The sequence below is a fragment of the Piliocolobus tephrosceles genome, chromosome 9 (assembly GCF_002776525.5).
Source record: "Piliocolobus tephrosceles isolate RC106 chromosome 9, ASM277652v3, whole genome shotgun sequence".
Taxonomy (NCBI): domain Eukaryota; kingdom Metazoa; phylum Chordata; class Mammalia; order Primates; family Cercopithecidae; genus Piliocolobus; species Piliocolobus tephrosceles.
The window spans coordinates 48,115,394-48,135,087 of NC_045442.1; the positions used below are offsets into that span (position 1 = coordinate 48,115,394).

The 19,694-nt window shown below is 35.8% G+C and overlaps 1 protein-coding gene across 1 annotated transcript in view; it reads left to right on the forward strand.

Moving 5' to 3' along the window:
- The window catches only part of PRKG1 (protein kinase cGMP-dependent 1), a 1,246,104-nt gene that overhangs the window by 1,008,173 nt on the left and 218,237 nt on the right, over positions 1-19,694 (forward strand). Inside the window, exon 7 of the mRNA XM_023225157.2 lies at positions 7,361-7,455. Within this exon, the coding sequence (XP_023080925.1) occupies positions 7,361-7,455 (95 nt within the window). The remainder of the gene's footprint in view (positions 1-7,360; positions 7,456-19,694) is intronic.

Consider the following 19,694-nt stretch of genomic DNA (forward strand, 5'->3'; position numbering starts at 1 on the left):
AATGCAAAATCATACTTTATTTCTTAAACTGTTTTACTTTTTCATCAACATGAATTTATTTATATCTTAAAAGTACAAAATTGAGTGAATTGGAAAATAGAATTTTTTTAGATTTATACTATACTATTATATTACTAAAATACCTTAAATTTCTTTCCACAGTGAAGTGATTTAAACTTATTTTTTTTTATTATTATGTATCATTACAAGGAATTCATATCTGTTTATGTACTAAGTATAGGAAGAGATGGAGAAGGAAATGCAAGTAGAAAGGATTTTATATGCCAGTTTCTATTTTTATAATTATCACTTTATTAATGAAGCAAATTTATTTCTTCTAATTTAACAAAATGACTGACTCTGCTAACTTATAGTTCATATATAGAGAAATTTCCAGAGTCACAGTGAATAGAATGAGGTGGAAGATTATAAGTATTATTGAATCACAATTTAGATAATTCTCCTTGGATGAATTTTGGATCAAGTGTATGCGTATGCCAATATTTATATCAATGGCATGTCACACAAAAATGAAGAAAACAATATTTGTATTTTTATTATTCCTATTCTTTTGACTGATCTCTGAATGCCTGGGATAGAAGTAGAACTCAAGGCTGACTTCTTAAAAGGCATCATGAAATGACATGTCTGACCGCGGTTATAGTTAAAATTGTATCTTGTATTTTCCAATGTTAGAATATAAGAAAATGTTAACATTTTGTAGTTTATATGATAGATTGTTAGAGCTTATTATTTACTGTCTTATTGTTTAGACTGACTAAAGAATCAGGGAAAATTTAAAATCACCATGGATATAAATGATTCAGAAGATTGCATGGGGAATTTGTCCTGACATTCTAGATTTGTTTTGTCTTTACTACATTGCTAATTCTTTGCTGTGATGGAATGATGTGTTTGTCCTTTGAGATGGATTTCTGACAGGCTTTTGCTACCACCCTGTTAGTGCAAATTTTACTGCCTAAAAGTAGTGCTTTGTAAACAGTTTCAGCTGAAGACAGGTGCATTAGTTGTGCCTTTTTACGAGTTTCATAGCAAGTATAAGTAGAAACAGTGTGGAAATTATACCACAGGAACCATTTCCCTTGGCAATATTTCAGAGCACTCTGGGGATTCTGGGAGGGAAGTAATACTAATATATTAGACTCTCTTGACACATTCAAGATCTTTTACTTTAAACCAGACATCAATTTCTACTAACTTACTTTTCTAGGTGACACAAGTTAGCTGCTATGATTCTTAGTTATGTAAATTACATAATAATTGTATTAATTTTATTCATTCTAATACTAATATACTAACAATATTAATTATATTAGTTCTAATTCTAACATATTAAAATCATTAAGAATATGTCACCATACACAATAATTGGAATATATTAAGTCTTAACAAGCAGAAGGTAAGGTCAGCATACTTATGTCCCAATGGCAAACAGCACTAAAGACAGGTGAATTATAAGAGAGTAGGCTCAGTTCAGCAGGCAAATAAGTTGTAGAACTGGAATTTTCTACAGTTATATGTTATATGTTTTTTTAGGTGTACAGATGTCAACTTGTTTTCCCATGCATTTAAAAAATGTATAAAGGATAACCTTGGCCAAGATCTGTTTCTTGCTGCTACCAAACTGGCTTTTTCTTAGAAAATGCTGTGAGATAGAAGGAGACACAGCAGGGGCTGCCAAGCTACAAATGAAATTCCCCTTGTTCAGTTCCACTTATTTAAGTGTAAAACAATTTTTATTCTTCCATTAAGCACATTCACACAAAGAGAGAAGCATTATAAAATAAGCTTTGCAATACTTGTTTTTCCCCCATTAAGCCTGTGCAATCTGATTTTTCTAAAACCTAAGGCAGAATGCTTGCAGTGATGATGGCTAAAGTACTTGGTGCTGCCTCAAGTAGAAGCTCAGTTAGTTCTCTATACTTCAATCACTCCATTACAGCTGCCTGGATACATGACTTGCTTCTCCAACAGTGAACTATAAAGCACCAAAGATTCCTGCATTTGTCCCTGCAGTTGTGTCGCATCACAGAATGAACTATCTCTTTATAAATAAATCAAATGAAAATTGAACAGGATGGGTAAGCAAAGTTGCAGAGTTCTAATAATAGTTCAAAAGCATTTTGATTTTTCTGATTCCATTCAACATACCTTGTGTCCTACCATTAGAAAAAAAAAGGGATTCAAAAATTCTTGTCTATCAAATGGCATTTAAAATCACATGGCTTTGCTTCATAAAATTAGGAAGTATTTAAACATGTCAATTAAACATGTTGCCTTAACACAATGCTCAACCTTTTTTAATATAAAAAGTGTTCTGTTATGGAAATTTTATTTGCATATGTATACATATGTTTATGTATACATTATGGTGAACCCTCTGCAAAACATTTTTTTAAATATCAAGAACAAGATAAAGATATACATTTATTACCAATCTTGTTTAGTGTGGTACTAGACATCCCAAATACTATAGTAATTTAAGAAAAATAAATAATATTTGTAAATAAAGAAACAGTAATTATTTATACATGATATGTTTTTAGTTTCATTTAGGATTTTATGTAGAAATATATATTATTAAAATTAATAAGAGTTTATCAAATTAGCATTATTCAGTACATTTTTCTTTATTAATGGAACTGTTCTATATCTCTACACAACCCAATATAATAGCTATTAGTCACACTTGCTATTAAAGTAAAATTATCTAACTTAACTTTAATGTTAATTTCTCAGTAGCAGTAGCCACATTGCAATAGCTGCTAGTGGTGACTGTATTGGACATTATAGAACTGGATATTTTACTATAAATGAATATTGAAAAAGCCATATCATTCAACGTATTCTACCATATTAACAGTCTAAAGAAAACGAATCACATTATCATGTCAAATGATGCAGTGAAAGGGTGTGACAAGTGTAACATCCGTTCATAATAAAAATTCTCAGCAAATTGAGAATATAAGAGAACTTTCTTGCCCTGATAAGTGGTATCTAAAATATGCCTACAGTTCACGTACTTAAGGTGAGAAACAGAGCAATCAAGAAATGAAAGGAACTGACAATAAAAGGAAAGTCTTTTCAACAAATGGTGATGGAACCATTGGTAATCCATGGACCAAAACAGAGGAACCTTGACCTATATAAAAATTAAATTAAAATTAGTAATAGATTTAAAAGTAAAACAAAGCTATAAAACTTTCAAGAGAAATGTATGACTTGCGGCTAGATAGAAGAGTTCCTAGACATGACACCACCAGCACAATCCATAGAGAAAAATGATAAATTGGGCTTTATCAAATTTAGAAACTTTTATTCTGTGAAAAACACTGTTCAGAGAATGGAAAGACAAATTTCTGACAGGGAAAATTATTTGAAAAGTACACGTCTGGTAAGGGGCTTATATTGATCCTATCCTTTATTGATCCTATATAAAAAACACTTAAAAATCAATTAAAAAAACACTTAAAAATCAACAAAAACACCGAAGTACCCACTTACAAAAAAAAAAGAATGGAGGACTTGAACACATCAGCAAAGAAGATACACAAATGGCAAATATGCACATGAAGAGGTGTTCAAAATGATTAGTCATTAGAAAATTGCATATTGAAATACTGAGATACTACTGCATACTTAATAGAATGGCTAAATCTAAAAACAAAAATTAACAACATCAAGTGCTAGTGAGGATGCAGAGAAACCAGTATTCTCATAACTGCTCCTGGGAATGCAAAATGGTAAAGCCATTCTGGAAAACAATTTGTAGTTTCTTATAAAGTTAAATAAACATTTACCGTATGACACAGCAATTACTCTTTGTGATATTTATTCTAGAGAAATGAAAATGTAGCTCACACAAAAAACTCTGCATCAGTGTTTGTAGCATCTCTATTCATAATTGCCAAAACTAGAAATAAACAAATTATGTTATATTCATTCAATGAAATATTAGCAATAAAAAACATAAACTATTGAACCTTGCAACAACTTGGATGAATCTTCAAGGCCTAATGCTGAGTAAGAAAAAAACATCTGAGAAGGTTAAATATTGTATTATTTCATTTATATGGCATTCTCAAAAAGTTAAAATTAGTTTGATGCAGAACAGACTATAGGGGTGAGGAATGAGAAGGATATGACTACAAAACATAGCATGAAGGAGTTTCTGGAGGTGATGAAACTGTTCTGTATCTAATTGTTCTGGGAATTAGACAAAACTATCCATGTGTTTAAGTTCATACAACTATATTCCAAAAAAGAAGTAAATTTTACTGTATCATTGAAGTAAAATTTACTATATGATAACTTAAAAATTCATGTACCTTTCTAAATACTGTACCAAGTAATTAAAATACGTTTTTAAAATACCATTTCAAAAATCAAGTATCTAGGCATATCTGTAACAAGAAAATGTTCAAGTCTTTTAAGAAGAAAATTGTATTTAAAATACTATAATGAAGAGCAAAACACCAACATGGCAGAACATCTGAAAGAAAGAGAAACATATTGGGAGTTACTACAGTAGATATCAAAACTTTTTATAAGGTTCAGGTAATGGAAAAAAATGTGGCCTTAATTTGACTGAAAACCAGACAAATATGTCAGAGTAAGAATGGTGAGCCCAGATAAAGATCTATTATAATATGGAAGCTTGATTTAGGATAGCGTGGACACTACAGATATCACAACTGGTTATGCATAGGGACATAAATAAAATGGGATCCCTAGCTCACACCATACACAATGCCACTTTCAGATGTAAATGTGAAAAGAAAAATTGGGAAAAAATTAAAAGGTAATTGGGAGAATACTTCTATTATCTTGAGATAAGAAAGGATTTCTTGAGGCCGGGCACGGTGGCTCAAGCCTGTAATCCCAGCACTTTGGGAGGCCGAGACGGGTGGATCACGAAGTCAGGAGATCGAGACCATCCTGGCTAACACGGTGAAACCCCGTCTCTACTAAAAATACAAAAACTAGCTGGGCGAGGTGGCGGGCGCCTATAGTCCCAGCTACCCTGGAGGCTGAGGCAGGAGAATGGCGTAAACCCAGGAGGCAGAGCTTGCAGTGAGCTGAGATCCGGCCACTGCACTGCAGTCCGGGCAACAAAGCGAGACTCTGCCTCAAAAAAAAAAAAAAAAAAAAAAAAGAAAAAGAAAGGATTTCTTGAATAAGATATTTTAAAATGCAAACAATAAAAGATAAAATGGTTTATTACATTAAAATTAATAAATTTGTTCAACAAGGCATCACAAAGATGGTTTAGACAAACCACAGTCTGGTGAATGAACAACAAAAATAAAGATAATCAGTCCAATAGAAAAATAGGCAAAAAGCATGATCAGACACATAATCAAAAGAAGCACAAGTGGCTCAAAAAATAAGATGATAAAATCTCCCACCTCTATTAATAATAAGGGAAGTACCATCTAATACCTACCTTTCTGGAAAAAAATCAAAGTCTGACAATATTAAGTGTTGATAACAGTATAATATAATATGTGTTTTCATCCATTGATGGTAGGAATGTAAGATTGTACCAAGAGTGAGTTAATATTTAGTAAAATCGAAGATGCATATACTTAATAACCTTGTTCTTTATTCATAAACGTTGACCCTAGTGAACTCTTAGCCATGGACACTAGAGCACATGTATAAGAATGTTCACAGTAACACAGTTAATAGTACTATAAAAACAAAATATAACAAAAATTAAACTGGAAGCCACTCACATTTATATCTACAGAATTAGTAAATTGCATAATAGTCATATAATGGAATACTCTTTAAACAAAGAAACTAAATTTTAGCTTTTATATGAACATGGGTGAATCAGAACCTCAAGAATAAGGGCCCAGTAAGTTTTATTTTAGATCAGACTCCCTACTGAAGATTCCGCATCTATAAAAGCCTCGTCAGCATACAAAGTAGTGTCTCTGTGATACAGCTTAGTGGTAAGTAAAAGTGTTAAAAACTGAATTTCCATGGTTTTGAAACACTGTGTGGAGGAGTAATCAAATGGATCAGTGGAGAATAATAATTGAATTTCCTCCACCTTGCACAGACCTTCTTAATACTTATAAAAATTCTAGTCTTTGACATCTAATCTCTAGATTCAGAAACCTGAAGCATAGTATTATTAAATGTGTTTAAGTGTTTTTAGCATTGTTTCAAGAAATTAGTGTTTTACTTCATCACATTTTCCAGGTAGGTGAATTTTAACTATTTAACCTTTCTGGATGACAAAAAGACAGTTTTATGAATGTTAGTAGAGCTTGAGGGAGATATGAATTAACACAAAGGTACAAGTTACTCTATTTTTGTTTTCATTCATGCAACAAAAAACATTATCACTTGCCTTCTGTTAAGTCACAAGTCCTGTGTGTTCTAGGCTATCTATCTTGTTAGTAATGACACATTTTGTTAAAACAATTTACAACTATTTACTGAGTGCTTACTATAATTTGTGGAGAATGCCAAAGAAATACAACTTTCTTTTAAGGGCACTTTATTTAGTATAGTAAAAAAGGGCATGTATGTAATTTATACATCTTTAGAAATAGAAATCCTACCAAATGAAGCATATGAATTATGAGGTATATAGTCAGTTAGAACCATGCAAGAAATCTTTATGAAAATGTGATATGTCTTCAAATGAAAGCTGGATTCTTCTCAGGGAAAGTGACAGGCTTATCCTAGAGAAACTAGGATATGCATGTGGAGGCATGTAAAACGCTGTTCATTTCAGCAGAAAGAAAGAAAGAAAGAAAAAATTGGAAACAATATAATTGCCAATTTACAAGATATGGGTAAGTAAATATATTTACATAATGAGATAAAACTCATACATTAAAATGAATGAAAGAGATTTATACCTAAGAGAATGGAATAAATAATTAAAACAATATTAAGGGAAAAAAGTAAGTTGCAGAATGATGAATACTACTTATGTTATTAATATATTTTAAAAATACATGTACATAAACACATAAAAAAACATGGACAGAATTCTCACTAGGTTCATTATAGTGGTTTCTTCATAAAGGCAGGAAAATTAGAATGGAAATGAGGAGTGAGATCAAATTTACTAGTAATGTATTATTTCTTTAAAATAACTTGAAAGGATAACAAAATATTTAGAGGTAAGTTCTTGTGGTTTTCCTGGGAATTTGTAATATTGTTCTTTGGTCCTGTTAGTGGTAGTGTAAAGGCTTTTTCTTTATAAAATAAATTAAGAAAATAAACAAGAAATGGAATTAACCCCATTAATTAGTGTTCCTTTGTTCATTGTGGGTAAGCAGTGGATTTAAACTTTCATTGTATCTCTTTGTAGGTAAATGTCACTCGTGAAGACTCACCAAGTGAAGACCCAGTCTTTCTTAGAACTTTAGGAAAAGGAGACTGGTTTGGAGAGAAAGCCTTGCAGGGGTAAGTCGATCATGTGTAATACAGGTTTTTGTTTGAGTGCTACATAAATTCCTGTCTGAAATTTTGAGCTCCTAGCACAATAGGTTTTTTATTTAGTACTTATCCCAATATCAAATATGGACCTTTGATGATAAATCAATTGTTATTTATTTTCAGCTGGACTTGGAATCTGTTTGAATAGGTTGTAGAATAAATTCCTTAATTTCTAATAAATCAGTGTTATATTAATTGGAAACATTTTCAGGTTTGTGTACTTAATTGCAATCTCTATAACAACTTTAAAGAGAGGAAGTCCCTGCTACATTTTGTGCAATGATTTTACTTAGAATCATTAATATGGTTGGTTGAAATTTTTGAAATCCCTAAACCTGTTTGTACCAACAATTGTTTATGGGATCTTTGGGGTGTCAATTTCCTGGCTGGAAACCTGTGGCTGGTGGCGCCTTTGACCGAGTTTTGCTCTGGCCCACTGGGCTCAGTGTGCCCACTTTGCCTGGCAGACGGCACTCAGTTCACACCACCGACCTGGTTCCCACACCTTCAAGGGAGACTGTAAGTCAGGCATGAAGTGGCAAGGGGCATGTGAGTGAGCGTGGGGTCCGGCCACTGCACAGGCAAACAATCTGGCTGCTGCTGTGAGGTGCGCAGCTCCAGGTGCTGGCATGGGATCTTTGTAAGGCTGCGGCTAGACCAGGCACACCACAAGGAGCTTCCCCGGCTGGCACCAGGGAATGTGGTCGTGCCTGGAAGCTTAGAGACATCAGGAACTGCATAGCCCCAAAGCGAGAGTCACAGCCCTGGCTCGGGGAGCTCCCCAGTCTGTGCCCACCAAAGGGTTGCAGCTCTTCTCTCCTTGTCTTCACCTGCAATGTGGCAAGTAAGGGGCATGTTTCAGCCCTGTTTGTGTTACAACTCTTTTAGCCTCTCCATTCCGTGTTTCCCGATCTCTTGACCTGTGACCAGGAAGAATGTGGTACGCAGACAAGTGGAGGTTGAATAAGACAAAGAGGAGCTTCATTGAACAGTAGAACAGCTCAGAGAAAACTGGCAGTGGGCAGCCCCTCTCCATAGCCGAGGTGTCCCAGTAAGTGTTCAGCTCTTAGCAGAGAGGGTAGCTCCTCTCTGCAGCTGGTCGTCCCATCATCTGCAGCTCTCAGCAGAGAGGAGACCCTACAGTGCCTAGGTCCTCTCTGCATCTGGTTATCCTAATGTCAGCTCTGCTCTGGTTAAGCCTGGGGCTTTTATGGGCCTCAGAGGGGAGGAAGTACATGCTGATTGGTTCATGAGCGGCAATAGGCAGGTCCAGAAAAGACACTGCAAGTTCCCACTACGGTCCATGGGACTAGCAGCCTGGCCTCCGGCCTTCAGGCCCTCCCTGGCCTGAAGATGGAGCATTGCTGAGCATCCATTCCCTTTCTGCCCAGGAACCTGTCTGCCTCCTGCTGTCACCAAGCTGCCCTCAGCCCACCATTGGATTCCCTCCTGTGCTCATTGGCACCCAAAGCCCAGAGGGGGGCGAATTGGCAGGGTACTGGCATGTCAGCACTGCCTTGATCGTGTGCACACCTGGCCGGGCTGTGACAGCACCTGGGCTCAGTCCCAACTTTCCTCCAAAATCAGAATGGTAGCCAAAAACAGAGAGAAGCCAGGCAGTGGGAGCAGGCACTTCTGATCCCAGGCCCCCAAGAGTGCAGAAATGCCTGGGTCTAGCTGCCTCCAAGAGGGCAGGGATCTTGTTAGCTCCTAGCCCCACAACAGCACAGGGGAGGTCCGGGTTCATGGCCGTGGTTTCCGGCAGCTGTAACTGCACCCAGGAGAACAGAGCTCCTGCCTCCCCCTGCCTGCCCACAACTTGGGTGACTGCAGCCCTGCCCTGGAGGACAGGGATCCTGCCTACTCCCAGCCCTGGAGCACAGGGATGCCTGGGTCCATAGTCGTGGCTTGGGCAGCTACAGTGGCACCCAGGGAGCTCCCATCCCAACTCAGAAGGGGTGGGGGTCCCACCTGTCCTGGCTCCTGCTGGCTCTATGGGTGTGCAGACCTGGCCATGCCTTCCTGCTGCAGCCAGTGTGATGGCGACAGCAGCTCCAGATGGCCTGCCACTGACATTACAATGATCACAAGGCAGTGAAGCTTTCCCAGGGTTCACTTGTAGGTGATAATTGTTGTCACTCTTATGGTGTGATGGAAGAGTAGGTGGAGGTAATGTACATCTGGATTCACTATGGGATAGGCTGTGAAGGCTAGACTAGTAGATGTGTACTTCTGTGAGAATGATACTGTATTTTTAAACTAAGAATTAAGAAGCAAGCACTTGGGGGTTCTTCTCATGTATTATGGAGGAAAAACTGAGTTGACTTTATACCATGCATTTTACAGAATGTATGACAAACATATTTGGGTATCCTACTCTCATTTTCCAATAAGCAGTGTATCTCAGTTATCATTAAATATAGATGAGCCTTTTCAACATTCAGTGCTGTATGTATATACACTACTTGAATAAGCAACAACCAATAAACATTTATTTTCCTATTGAATTTTGGGTGCGGGAGCGTCTCCTAGGGAGGGACAGCAATAGGACATAATTTATTCCTAGCATATGGGAACAGCCAGTTTTGTTTTCATTTCAAATTGTGCCTTCATTTAAAAAGTTACATTATGAGCCTTTTGCTTCAAAGAACTTCTAAGAAGTAATTTAGGAAGTTATTGTTTTTTAAGCCACAAACAGATGACAGGTTTTATTTTCTTTCTGACAGTTTCACAGCTTAATAAATGAAATAAAAATATTCTGATAAGTCATCTTATTCAGGCTATATTACCTTATGAAAATTCAGAAATAACTATTCTCAACTTTCCTTTTTTCTCCTACTGAGTTCATTTGATCCTTATCTGATGAACATGTAGTTGCCATTAGATTTTTTTCAATGTCAAACTTGGGAGAAATAGTATGTTTGGTGTAGACATACAGAAGAGTGAAATAAACATTATCTTTCTAGTATAAATGCATTATGATCTGTATCTTAATCTTGCTTTCCTTTGATTATTAAATGTGGTGAAAGATGGCATTTTATAGAAATCAGGTGCATTTTATAGAAAGATGACACCTGATTTCGTTGGTCCAAGATTAAATACCTCTGTGGAAAACAATGTTATTTCCAACAGAACCAAAGAACTAGAAATATTTACAAACATTGAGATCACAAGTAGAATGCCAGAAAATAAGGCTTAATTGAGAATCAATAGATTTTCTTTTGTAGCTTATTGTTACTGAATGTTGGTGCCAATTAAAGAAAACTTTCATTGTGAAAATACCATCCTAAAATTTGTATCAAGAAGTAACCTGTGGATGTATCTCATGGAAAAGTTGCCAAATTTTGCTGTAATATCAAAATTTAAGTTAATGATTCTTTAACTAGATTGAATTGCTTCTCAGTTATGGTTATTCTTGTGAACTCTCTGGTGCCAAGACTTTCTTTTGCACATATTCAGTCCTCTTCACTTGGCATCTCCCATAGCCTATAAAATAACCAACCCACTTCCCTGTCTGCATCCAGCCCCACACTTTCTCTTCACATCCACCCCTTACCCCCATTTAACTCACATCTCTTTCTTTCTTATGCTCTTATTCGCACTTTCTCGCTATGGAACCTGGTTTTGTTATCTACTCTAAGTGCCCTCTTACATGTCACCAGAGATTTGCTACTTATCTCATGAAATAGTCTTTTTATTTTTTTCTTCATTTGACTTCACTTCTCAACCATGATTTTACCTTGTTGACCACCCCTTCTTTCTTTAAATTCTCCATCCTTTGGGACCATTTAAATTATTGGAACTCTTTAGAATTTATTTCATTTCATAAAATTTGCTAATATTGTGTCCTCAACTGTATTTCATACACCTTGGTAAGCTCCTCCAGATGTATGATTGCATAATACCTAAATGAAAAGAAGTCCCAAATGTTTATATTCTTATTTGAACCCAGTATCTGGCTTTTATCAAATATCCACATGTTTTTTGAACAAATGAATGAGTGACTGGTTGAATAGATGAACAAATGAACCTCTTAAATAATGTCCAGTCTTAAAGTCCCTTCTGCCATCGATCACATTCACGACTTGAATCTGCCTGGCAGTGGATAGGAGTTATGAGCTCGCTTGACAATAGGGGGCAGGCTAGCGATGTTAATACTACAATATGTTAGTAAAACAGGTGGCAAACTGGAACACCTAATGTGATGAGGACAGAAATTACTGAACTCCACCTTGCTGCTGCTCTGTAAGAAAGTAACCTCGACTTTTTAAGAAAATCAGGGAAAAAAAAAAAAAAACTAGATTTTAAAAATATGAAATGTGATTTTGTAATCTGATTTTTTTTAAAGAGCTCTGTAAACCAACAAACCATTTCTGCAAACTGTTTGGCATTTGGATATCATTTTGTGATTTCTATCACTAAGCTATGCCTCTTTAAAAGCTGTATTTTGCTTCAAATGAAGGAAGCCTATTAAGTTAACCCATCTTGATTATTGTCTTGTTTTGATTTTTTTGACATCTTAACATTTTGATATCCTATGTCTGTAACATGTTTTTCCCTGGGTCTAGGTTTTTTAAATCTTTTGTTTGCATTTCAATATTTTTCATGAGAAATTCCAACATTTTGCAAATCCAATTGATTTGTTTCACTTGTTTCCTTCTAAATTACTTGGAAATTGATATAACTTTGATATATAAAATCTTTTGGGCAGCTGTTTATATCCTTTGGGTAATAGCTATGCGTGTTTACAAATTATATAGTTTTTATACTTGGAATAAAAATTTTATAGCCAGCATTCTCTATGTGTACAGAACAGAATTTTAGATTATGTTTTTCTCACAAATAAAATTTGTGTATACTGAGAATTTTGATTTCATTCTCTTGAGGTTGTTCAGCAGGTAATTAAAATACTGATAAGTTTTTTAATTACCTGCTGAACAACCTCAAGAGAATAAAACCATAATATTTTTATTATGATAAGTTGCTGGTTGGAGACTGAGTGAAATGAATATATGCTTGACCATTCTTTTTAAATTTGAGAGTGCATAAATACTAGTTCTGATTAAGCACACAGATGAAAATTTAGTGTCATTGCTGAAATGTAAACTCAATACCCTTTCTCCAGATCTCAGACTCCTGACCACTATACAGTTCTGCCTCTAAAAGTAACAAGCTTTATTTTCTTGTTGAGTGCAGATAGTAGAGTCATAAATTGAGTCATCTTATAAACAGTATTATTAACATCGTTTAACCAATAGCATCTTATTATTAGAAAACTTTGAGTCATTTTCACTTTGGTTGACATAAAGTAAATTATGCAAACATCTTTTTTTTTTCTTTTCTTGCTGTGATAAGGGTTTATACACACCAAGGAGAGGGTAAAATGTTTACTTTTTACAGAAGTATTCCCTTTATATATGAAAACTAAAGGTGTGTTTAAGAGCAGTCATTTCACATTTAGTTCAATAACTCATAGGTCCATCCATTTACACTTTGACTTACCATTGCTTCAAAATCCCTACTTGACTTGAAACCACATGGAATACGTATGAACATCAGATGATGGCAATTTCTAAACCGAATATCCACTTTGCATCTCCAGTAACAGGAAATGTAGTAGACCAAGTTGCACCCAAAAGGGATAGGATCGAGCTCCCAGTGGCCACCTTCCCTTCTTTCCCCTAACATTTGAGTCTTCAGCACAGCATATGGTTAAGAGATCCAGTTCAGAGTCAGATTGCCTGGTTTGGAACCTCTTCTGTCATTTATTATTGATTAGTCACTGAGAAGAATTTCTTTTATCTGAAATGGGGATTATGATTATACCTGACTACTTGGGTTATTGGAGGAGGAATCAAAAGGATACTTATAAAGAATTTGGGTGAGTGCCTAGAATTTAGTTTAATGCTTCCCCAAAGTGAGCTGTCATCATCACTACCACCATCATCTTTATCTACGTCATCATCTTTGTCATCATCATCACCACATCATCATACCAGCAATGTTCTGCTACCACTTGATAAAGTTTAGTGCACTGATAAAATTGACATAGCATTAGAATTTGAGTCAACTACTCATTGATTGACTTTGAGCAAGCCAGTTAAGCTCCTGTAAACTAAGCCAATTGAACTAGATGATCTTTAAGTTTTCTTAGGTCATAGCTTCTGATTCTTTGAGAGTTGGCTTCTTTCCAACTGGAACAGACCCCTGAATGCCAAGTGCAACCCTGAGGCTACCTGTTAAATGGTGGCATTTAATACCAAACCACTGTCAGCAAGGAACTTCCCTCCAAGAACTTTCCCAGCTGTTGCCTCTCATTCTGAGCACCTGTGCCACATGCCAGGCCCTGTTCATGTTAATGCAAAAATGAATTAGCCGAAGTTAGTTGAACAGACATTGATATGAGAAATCTATATTTCCTTGTTTGTTTTCACCTCATAGCCTGTGATTATGGAAAAGTTAATTAACATTCCTGAACTTGCTTCTTTGTTTTATCTTCTGATGTATTTTTTTTTCTTTTAAAAAATTAATAAAATTTCACTGGGCGTGGTGGCTTATGCTTGTAATCCCAACAATTTGGTAGGCTAAGGCAGGCAGACCACTTGAGGTCAGGAGTTTGAGACCAGCCTGGCCAACATGATGAAACACTGTCTCTACTAAAAATACAAAAATTAGCTGGTTGTGGTGGCACAAGTCTGTAATTCCAGCTACTAGGGAGGCTGAAGTAGGAGAATCGCTTGAACCCAGGAGGTAGAGGTTGCAGTGAACGAAATCACACCACTGCCCTCCAGCCTATGTGCCAGAGTGAGACTCTGTCTCAAAAAAAAAAACCAAACAAACAAAAAAGAAAAGATAAAACAATAAAATTATAGTATGGAAATTAAGTACTGGATATGGCATTTTAATATTTTTCCATATTTGAATTTGATTAGTATTTATTAGAAGTAAAATGTTATAAAAAGTATTCAAGCCGCTTTTGTATCCTACCCCGTACTTCTTCTCCTTCCTAATGTCACCATTCTGAAGCTGACTGTATGCTTCCTCATGGCTCATGTGAATATAAATGTGTCTATAATTTATTGTATATATATGTATTCATATACGTGAGCTTTTAAATTTGTATTTAAACTTTTACACGTGTGAAGTATTATTCTGTTTCATTCTGGATCAATATATTATTTTTTTCTTTTCCTTCTATTGTCATAGTCATTGTACTTATGTCGTTCCTTCCTTTAGAAGTTTTACCTTCTATTCTTTTAATGATTAACCTTTAAATTTTAATATGTATATTTAACATGTAACACTAATCAATAGCTCTATTCCTCTCTTGAGTAATAAAATAATATTAAGTGTGTTGAAATCCAAATTAATTATTCCTACCTATCTTCTAGGTAGTTTTTCTACTGGTCCCCAAATATTAATCATTATTATTACTGTATTTTTTCAGACACAACCAAAACCTAATTATTTAACATTTATCAATTTGTTTACAAATTCCTTTGTCCACTATTGCTTCTGTAACCCACCTCATTTCTTTTAGATTTATTATTTGAAGAGATGATTAGCTTATACATTCTGCCCTTGCCTACACAAGAATGAATTTTGGGTTAGGTGTAAATATCTAGGTCGAATTTCATTTTTCTTTAGCATTTGAAGTGTTATTACATTGTCTTCTTACATTCATGTTCTGCAGTCAGTCAAATCACCATTCCTTTATAGGTAAACTGTCTCTATCTCTGGTAGCTGTTTCTGTCTTTGACATTATGCATTTTTGCTATAATTAATGTAGGTACAGATATATATATACACACACACACACACACATATACATATATCAATAAATGAAGAATAAATAAAACTCTGTGCATCTCCTACTTTTGAGAATGCAGTTTTTTTTCAATTCTAGAAAATTCTCAGCATTGTTTCTGCATATATTCTTTCCCCCACTTTCTCTCTTCTCTCATTTTGAAACTCTTAGTGACTTAGACTTAACCTCATCATCATGTCCTTACCTCCTTATTCACATTTGTATCTTCTCTCTATGTGTCATTTGGTGCTACATTTGTAATAGAAGCTGGACAGATTTTCTCAGATGGTCATGCAATTTTCTTCCTTCAATTGTATCAAGTCTTCAGTTCTATTAATAACTGAGTAGGTTCCAATGACTATTTTATAAAAGTAATTTTAGAATTTCTACTTGGTGCACCAAAGTGTGAGCTCTGAAATGAGACTTCCTGGGTTCAAACCCCAGCTCCATTATTTATGAAATATGTGATCTTGTTGATGGTCATCTCTCTGTTTCAGCTTCATGGTTTGTAAAAGTAGAATAGTGCTTGCCACATAGGGTCAAGGTGATTAATAGGCCAAATAATGTGTATAGTATGTATGCATACTAGAATAATGCCCGGAAAATACTAAGTGCTTGATAAATGTGAGGTATTATCCTTGCCATTATTTTATTATTTTTAAATATCTTTTTTCTTTTCCTTTATTTATTTATTTATATTTTTAATTTTGATTCAGAAGGTACATGTACAGGTTTGTTACATGGGTATACTGTGTGATGCTAAGGCTTAGGCTTCTAATACTCCCATTGCTCAGGTAGTGAACATAGTACCTAATAGGTAGTTTTTCAACCCTTGCTTCCATCTCTGCCTCCCCTCTTTTCAACTCTCTAATGTCTATTGTTCCCATGATGGTATTCATATGAACCCAATGTTCAGCTCCCACTTATAAGTGAAAACGTGTATTTGGCTTTCTGTTTCTGCATTAACTGGTTCAGGATAATGGCCTCCAACTGCATCCATGTTGCTGCAATGGACATCTTAAATATCTTTTACATTGTTTCTTATATCATCTTTTTTTTGCTGTATGTCTTTAGAAATTAATTTTAGAATGTCAAATTCTTTGAAACTTCCTGTTAGTTTCACTTTTGGGGTTCACACATTCTTCCATTTGCCACTTCCACCAACTTTCCTTCCTTGTGTGGTTCAGTATAGCTGTGGTGTGCTTGTCTTGGGTGGGGTTGGGTGTTTTTGATATTTTTATTTTCTACCACATGCCCATTTTCAGTGGAGTTAGTGGGCTGAGGGATGATTTTCTTGTGCCCGTGTTATTGAAGCATCTCCATATACCTATTTTATATGTTTCATATTTGCCTCTGCAAGGATACGTTTTGGCTTAATATCCCTGTAACTTGAAGATAACACTGAAAGAATTCAGTTCTTCCAGTTACAAGGCTTGGGTTTCTGTTTCTCTCAGAGAAAGACTCTTGACATTTACTTGGGCTGACAGAGAGAGTTATTTATACTGCGTGTGCCTTTTGTGTCGAAATGCTCCAGGACTCTGGCCTTTGAAGGAGTCAATCCCAGTCGCCCTCTCCCAAGGGGTCATCACCAGGCTCCTTCACCCAGTCCTCTTGACTCCTGTGCAGCTCCAGCTTGTTTCTCCAGCCTTGGGACCCTTCTCTTTCCAGCACCTGAGACTCTTGGGGTTTATTGTTTTGCTTTTTTTTTTTCTTTTTCATTTTAGTGAATATTATAATTGATTTGGTTTTTAGTGAAGATTATTCTTGTGAGGATTATAGTGAATAATCTATGGAAAAAGTAACACAGTGTCTGGTGGGGATTTTTATTTCCGTTGTTCTGGATTTGTGGCTGTCCAAAACAAAACAGAACAATACAAAACAAAACAAAACAAAATAAAACAAAAGGATGCTGTCTTCTCACTTTTCTGGCCTGAGTTATTCTCCTCTTCAGGATCTACAGATAAAGAGGAGACTAAAATAATTGAGGTACTAAGTGCTATAGGAGAAGCAAAGAATATCATAGTAACATTTTATCTCCACCCCAGAACTTTTTCCTATGGGGCAAGTCAACTTAGCTATCACACACGTATCTCACATATCCCTTGGACAAAAGTAAACTCATTTACTCTCCGACTCCAACCAAATCTATTCTTTTCCAAGTTAATATTATAAGTGTTTATCAAACCAGAAATTTGGACATTATCCTTGACTTTCTTCTCCTAAAATTTCCTCTCATAATAACGAATCCTGTTCATTCTACCTCCTAAATAACTCTCAACTTCAACTCTCAACCTGCTTCTTACCATCCTCATGCTGCTGTTCCTGTTAGTACCACCATGATCTGTCGGTCACCTAAATTATAGGACAGCCACCTAATTGGTCTCCCTTTGTCCAGTCTTGCTCACTTTTCATCCGTTCCCCTCTTTGTGATGATGATAAAGTATTTGTATTAAGTTCCTTAGTGTGGCCATAATGAATTACCACAAACTGGGTGGCTAAGACAATAGCAATTTATTCTTTCACAGGTGTGGAGGCTAGACATCCAAAGTCGAAGTGTCACCAGGCACTTGAAGCTCTAGGGAGGAATCTATTCCATGCTTCACTCCTAGTTTTCGGTGGTTCCCACCAGTCCTTGGCATTTTTTGGCTTGGAGCTACATCACTTTAGTTTCTGTCACTGTCTTCACATGGCTGTCTTCCCTATGCATGTGCCTCTGTATCAAAATCTTTCTTTATGAGAACACCAGTCATTGAATGTAGGGCCCATCCTGATCCAGTATGGAGCACTATAACTTGATTATATTTGGAAGACCTTATTTTCAAATATAATTACATTCACAGATTTGAGGGCTAGGGCTTCAACATATCTTTTGAAAGGACACATCAACTCAGTAAAGCAAATCAATTCTCTAAAGCAAATCGGGTCATGCCATTTTTCTCCTCAAAGGCTTGCTCTGGCACTCACTGTTGTGAGAGCTGCTCCCATATCATTGCTGCAGTCTCATCATCAGCTACATCCTGCTTCACCACCTATGCTGTAATCATACTGAGATTTGTTAGGTCCTCATCATCCTCATGATTTATTTCACTTTTAAGTATTCATTTGTAGTAACATTTTGTAATTAGTCTGTTCTGGCATGGAAGAGTAGCTGAACTTACAACAATCTCCAAATGGGATGTTAGAACCTGGAAGCCCAGCACAGCACAGGACCCAAATACATACTCATGTAGAAGCTGACCTGTTGCTCTGAAGATGCCTGGATCCATTATATAGACCTTAATTAAAAGATACCTGTGATATAATAGCCCATTGGACTTTGATGTCAAGGAACTCATTAGAGGATTAATGGAAACTATATCCTGATTTTAGAGAAACCATAATTCATAAAAAAAATTATACACACACACGTAACCTCCCTTTCATACCTCAAATGATTGATATTTGTATGGGAGCACCTTAGCATTTGAACTAGACCACCTCCACAATAATGAAGATAATTTAATAAACAGAATTTGAATCCTTACTCTGAACTTGTCTGAACACCTTCACCTGAAATATAAAGTTAGTTGTACAAAAAAAAATTGTTGTTGCTGTTGTTGTTTGAATTTACTTAATAATCTTGCTGGCCGGGCACGGTGGCTCAAGCCTGTAATCCCAGCACTTTGGGAAGCCGAGACGGGCGGATCACGAGGTCAGGAGATTGAGACCATCTTGGCTAACACGGTGAACCCCCGTCTCTACTAAAAAATACAAAAAACTAGCCGGGCGAGGTGGCGGGCGCCTGTAGTCCCAGCTACTCAGGAGGCTGAGGCAGGAGAATGTCATAAACCCAGGAGGCGGAGCTTGCAGTGAGCTGAGATCCGGCCACTGCACTCCAGCCTGGGCGACAGAGTGAGACTCCTTCTCAAAAAAAAATAAAATAAAATAAAATAAAATAAAAAAATAAAAATAAAAATATAATAATAATAATAATAATAATAATAATAATAATAATAATAATAATCTTGCTAATGTCTTAGTGTGTACCTTAGACTCAGGTATGCCTAAATTCTTGATTTAGCTCATTATAATAGGTAAAAATTATCAGTAACTGACCAGTAACTAATGTAAAACAAAAATACACCAGTTTTAAGTAAGTTGGGAAATTGGTTGTTTAGAAAGTTTCTGTTAAATGCAAGGAGATTTTTGAAAGAGGACTTTTCTTCTAGAGGAAAGCTAAGGACCTGCTTACATGAATGATTTTTTACAGAAAAGGTATCAGCTTTTCGTAGAAGGCTGGAGAAACATTAGGGTGTCTTAGTACTTTTCCATAAAATGGTTTATTTATCTCTACTGTCTAAAACATAAGGTCATTTTCTGTGGTGGAAATTGAGCTACTTATAAAAACAATTCAGTCTCT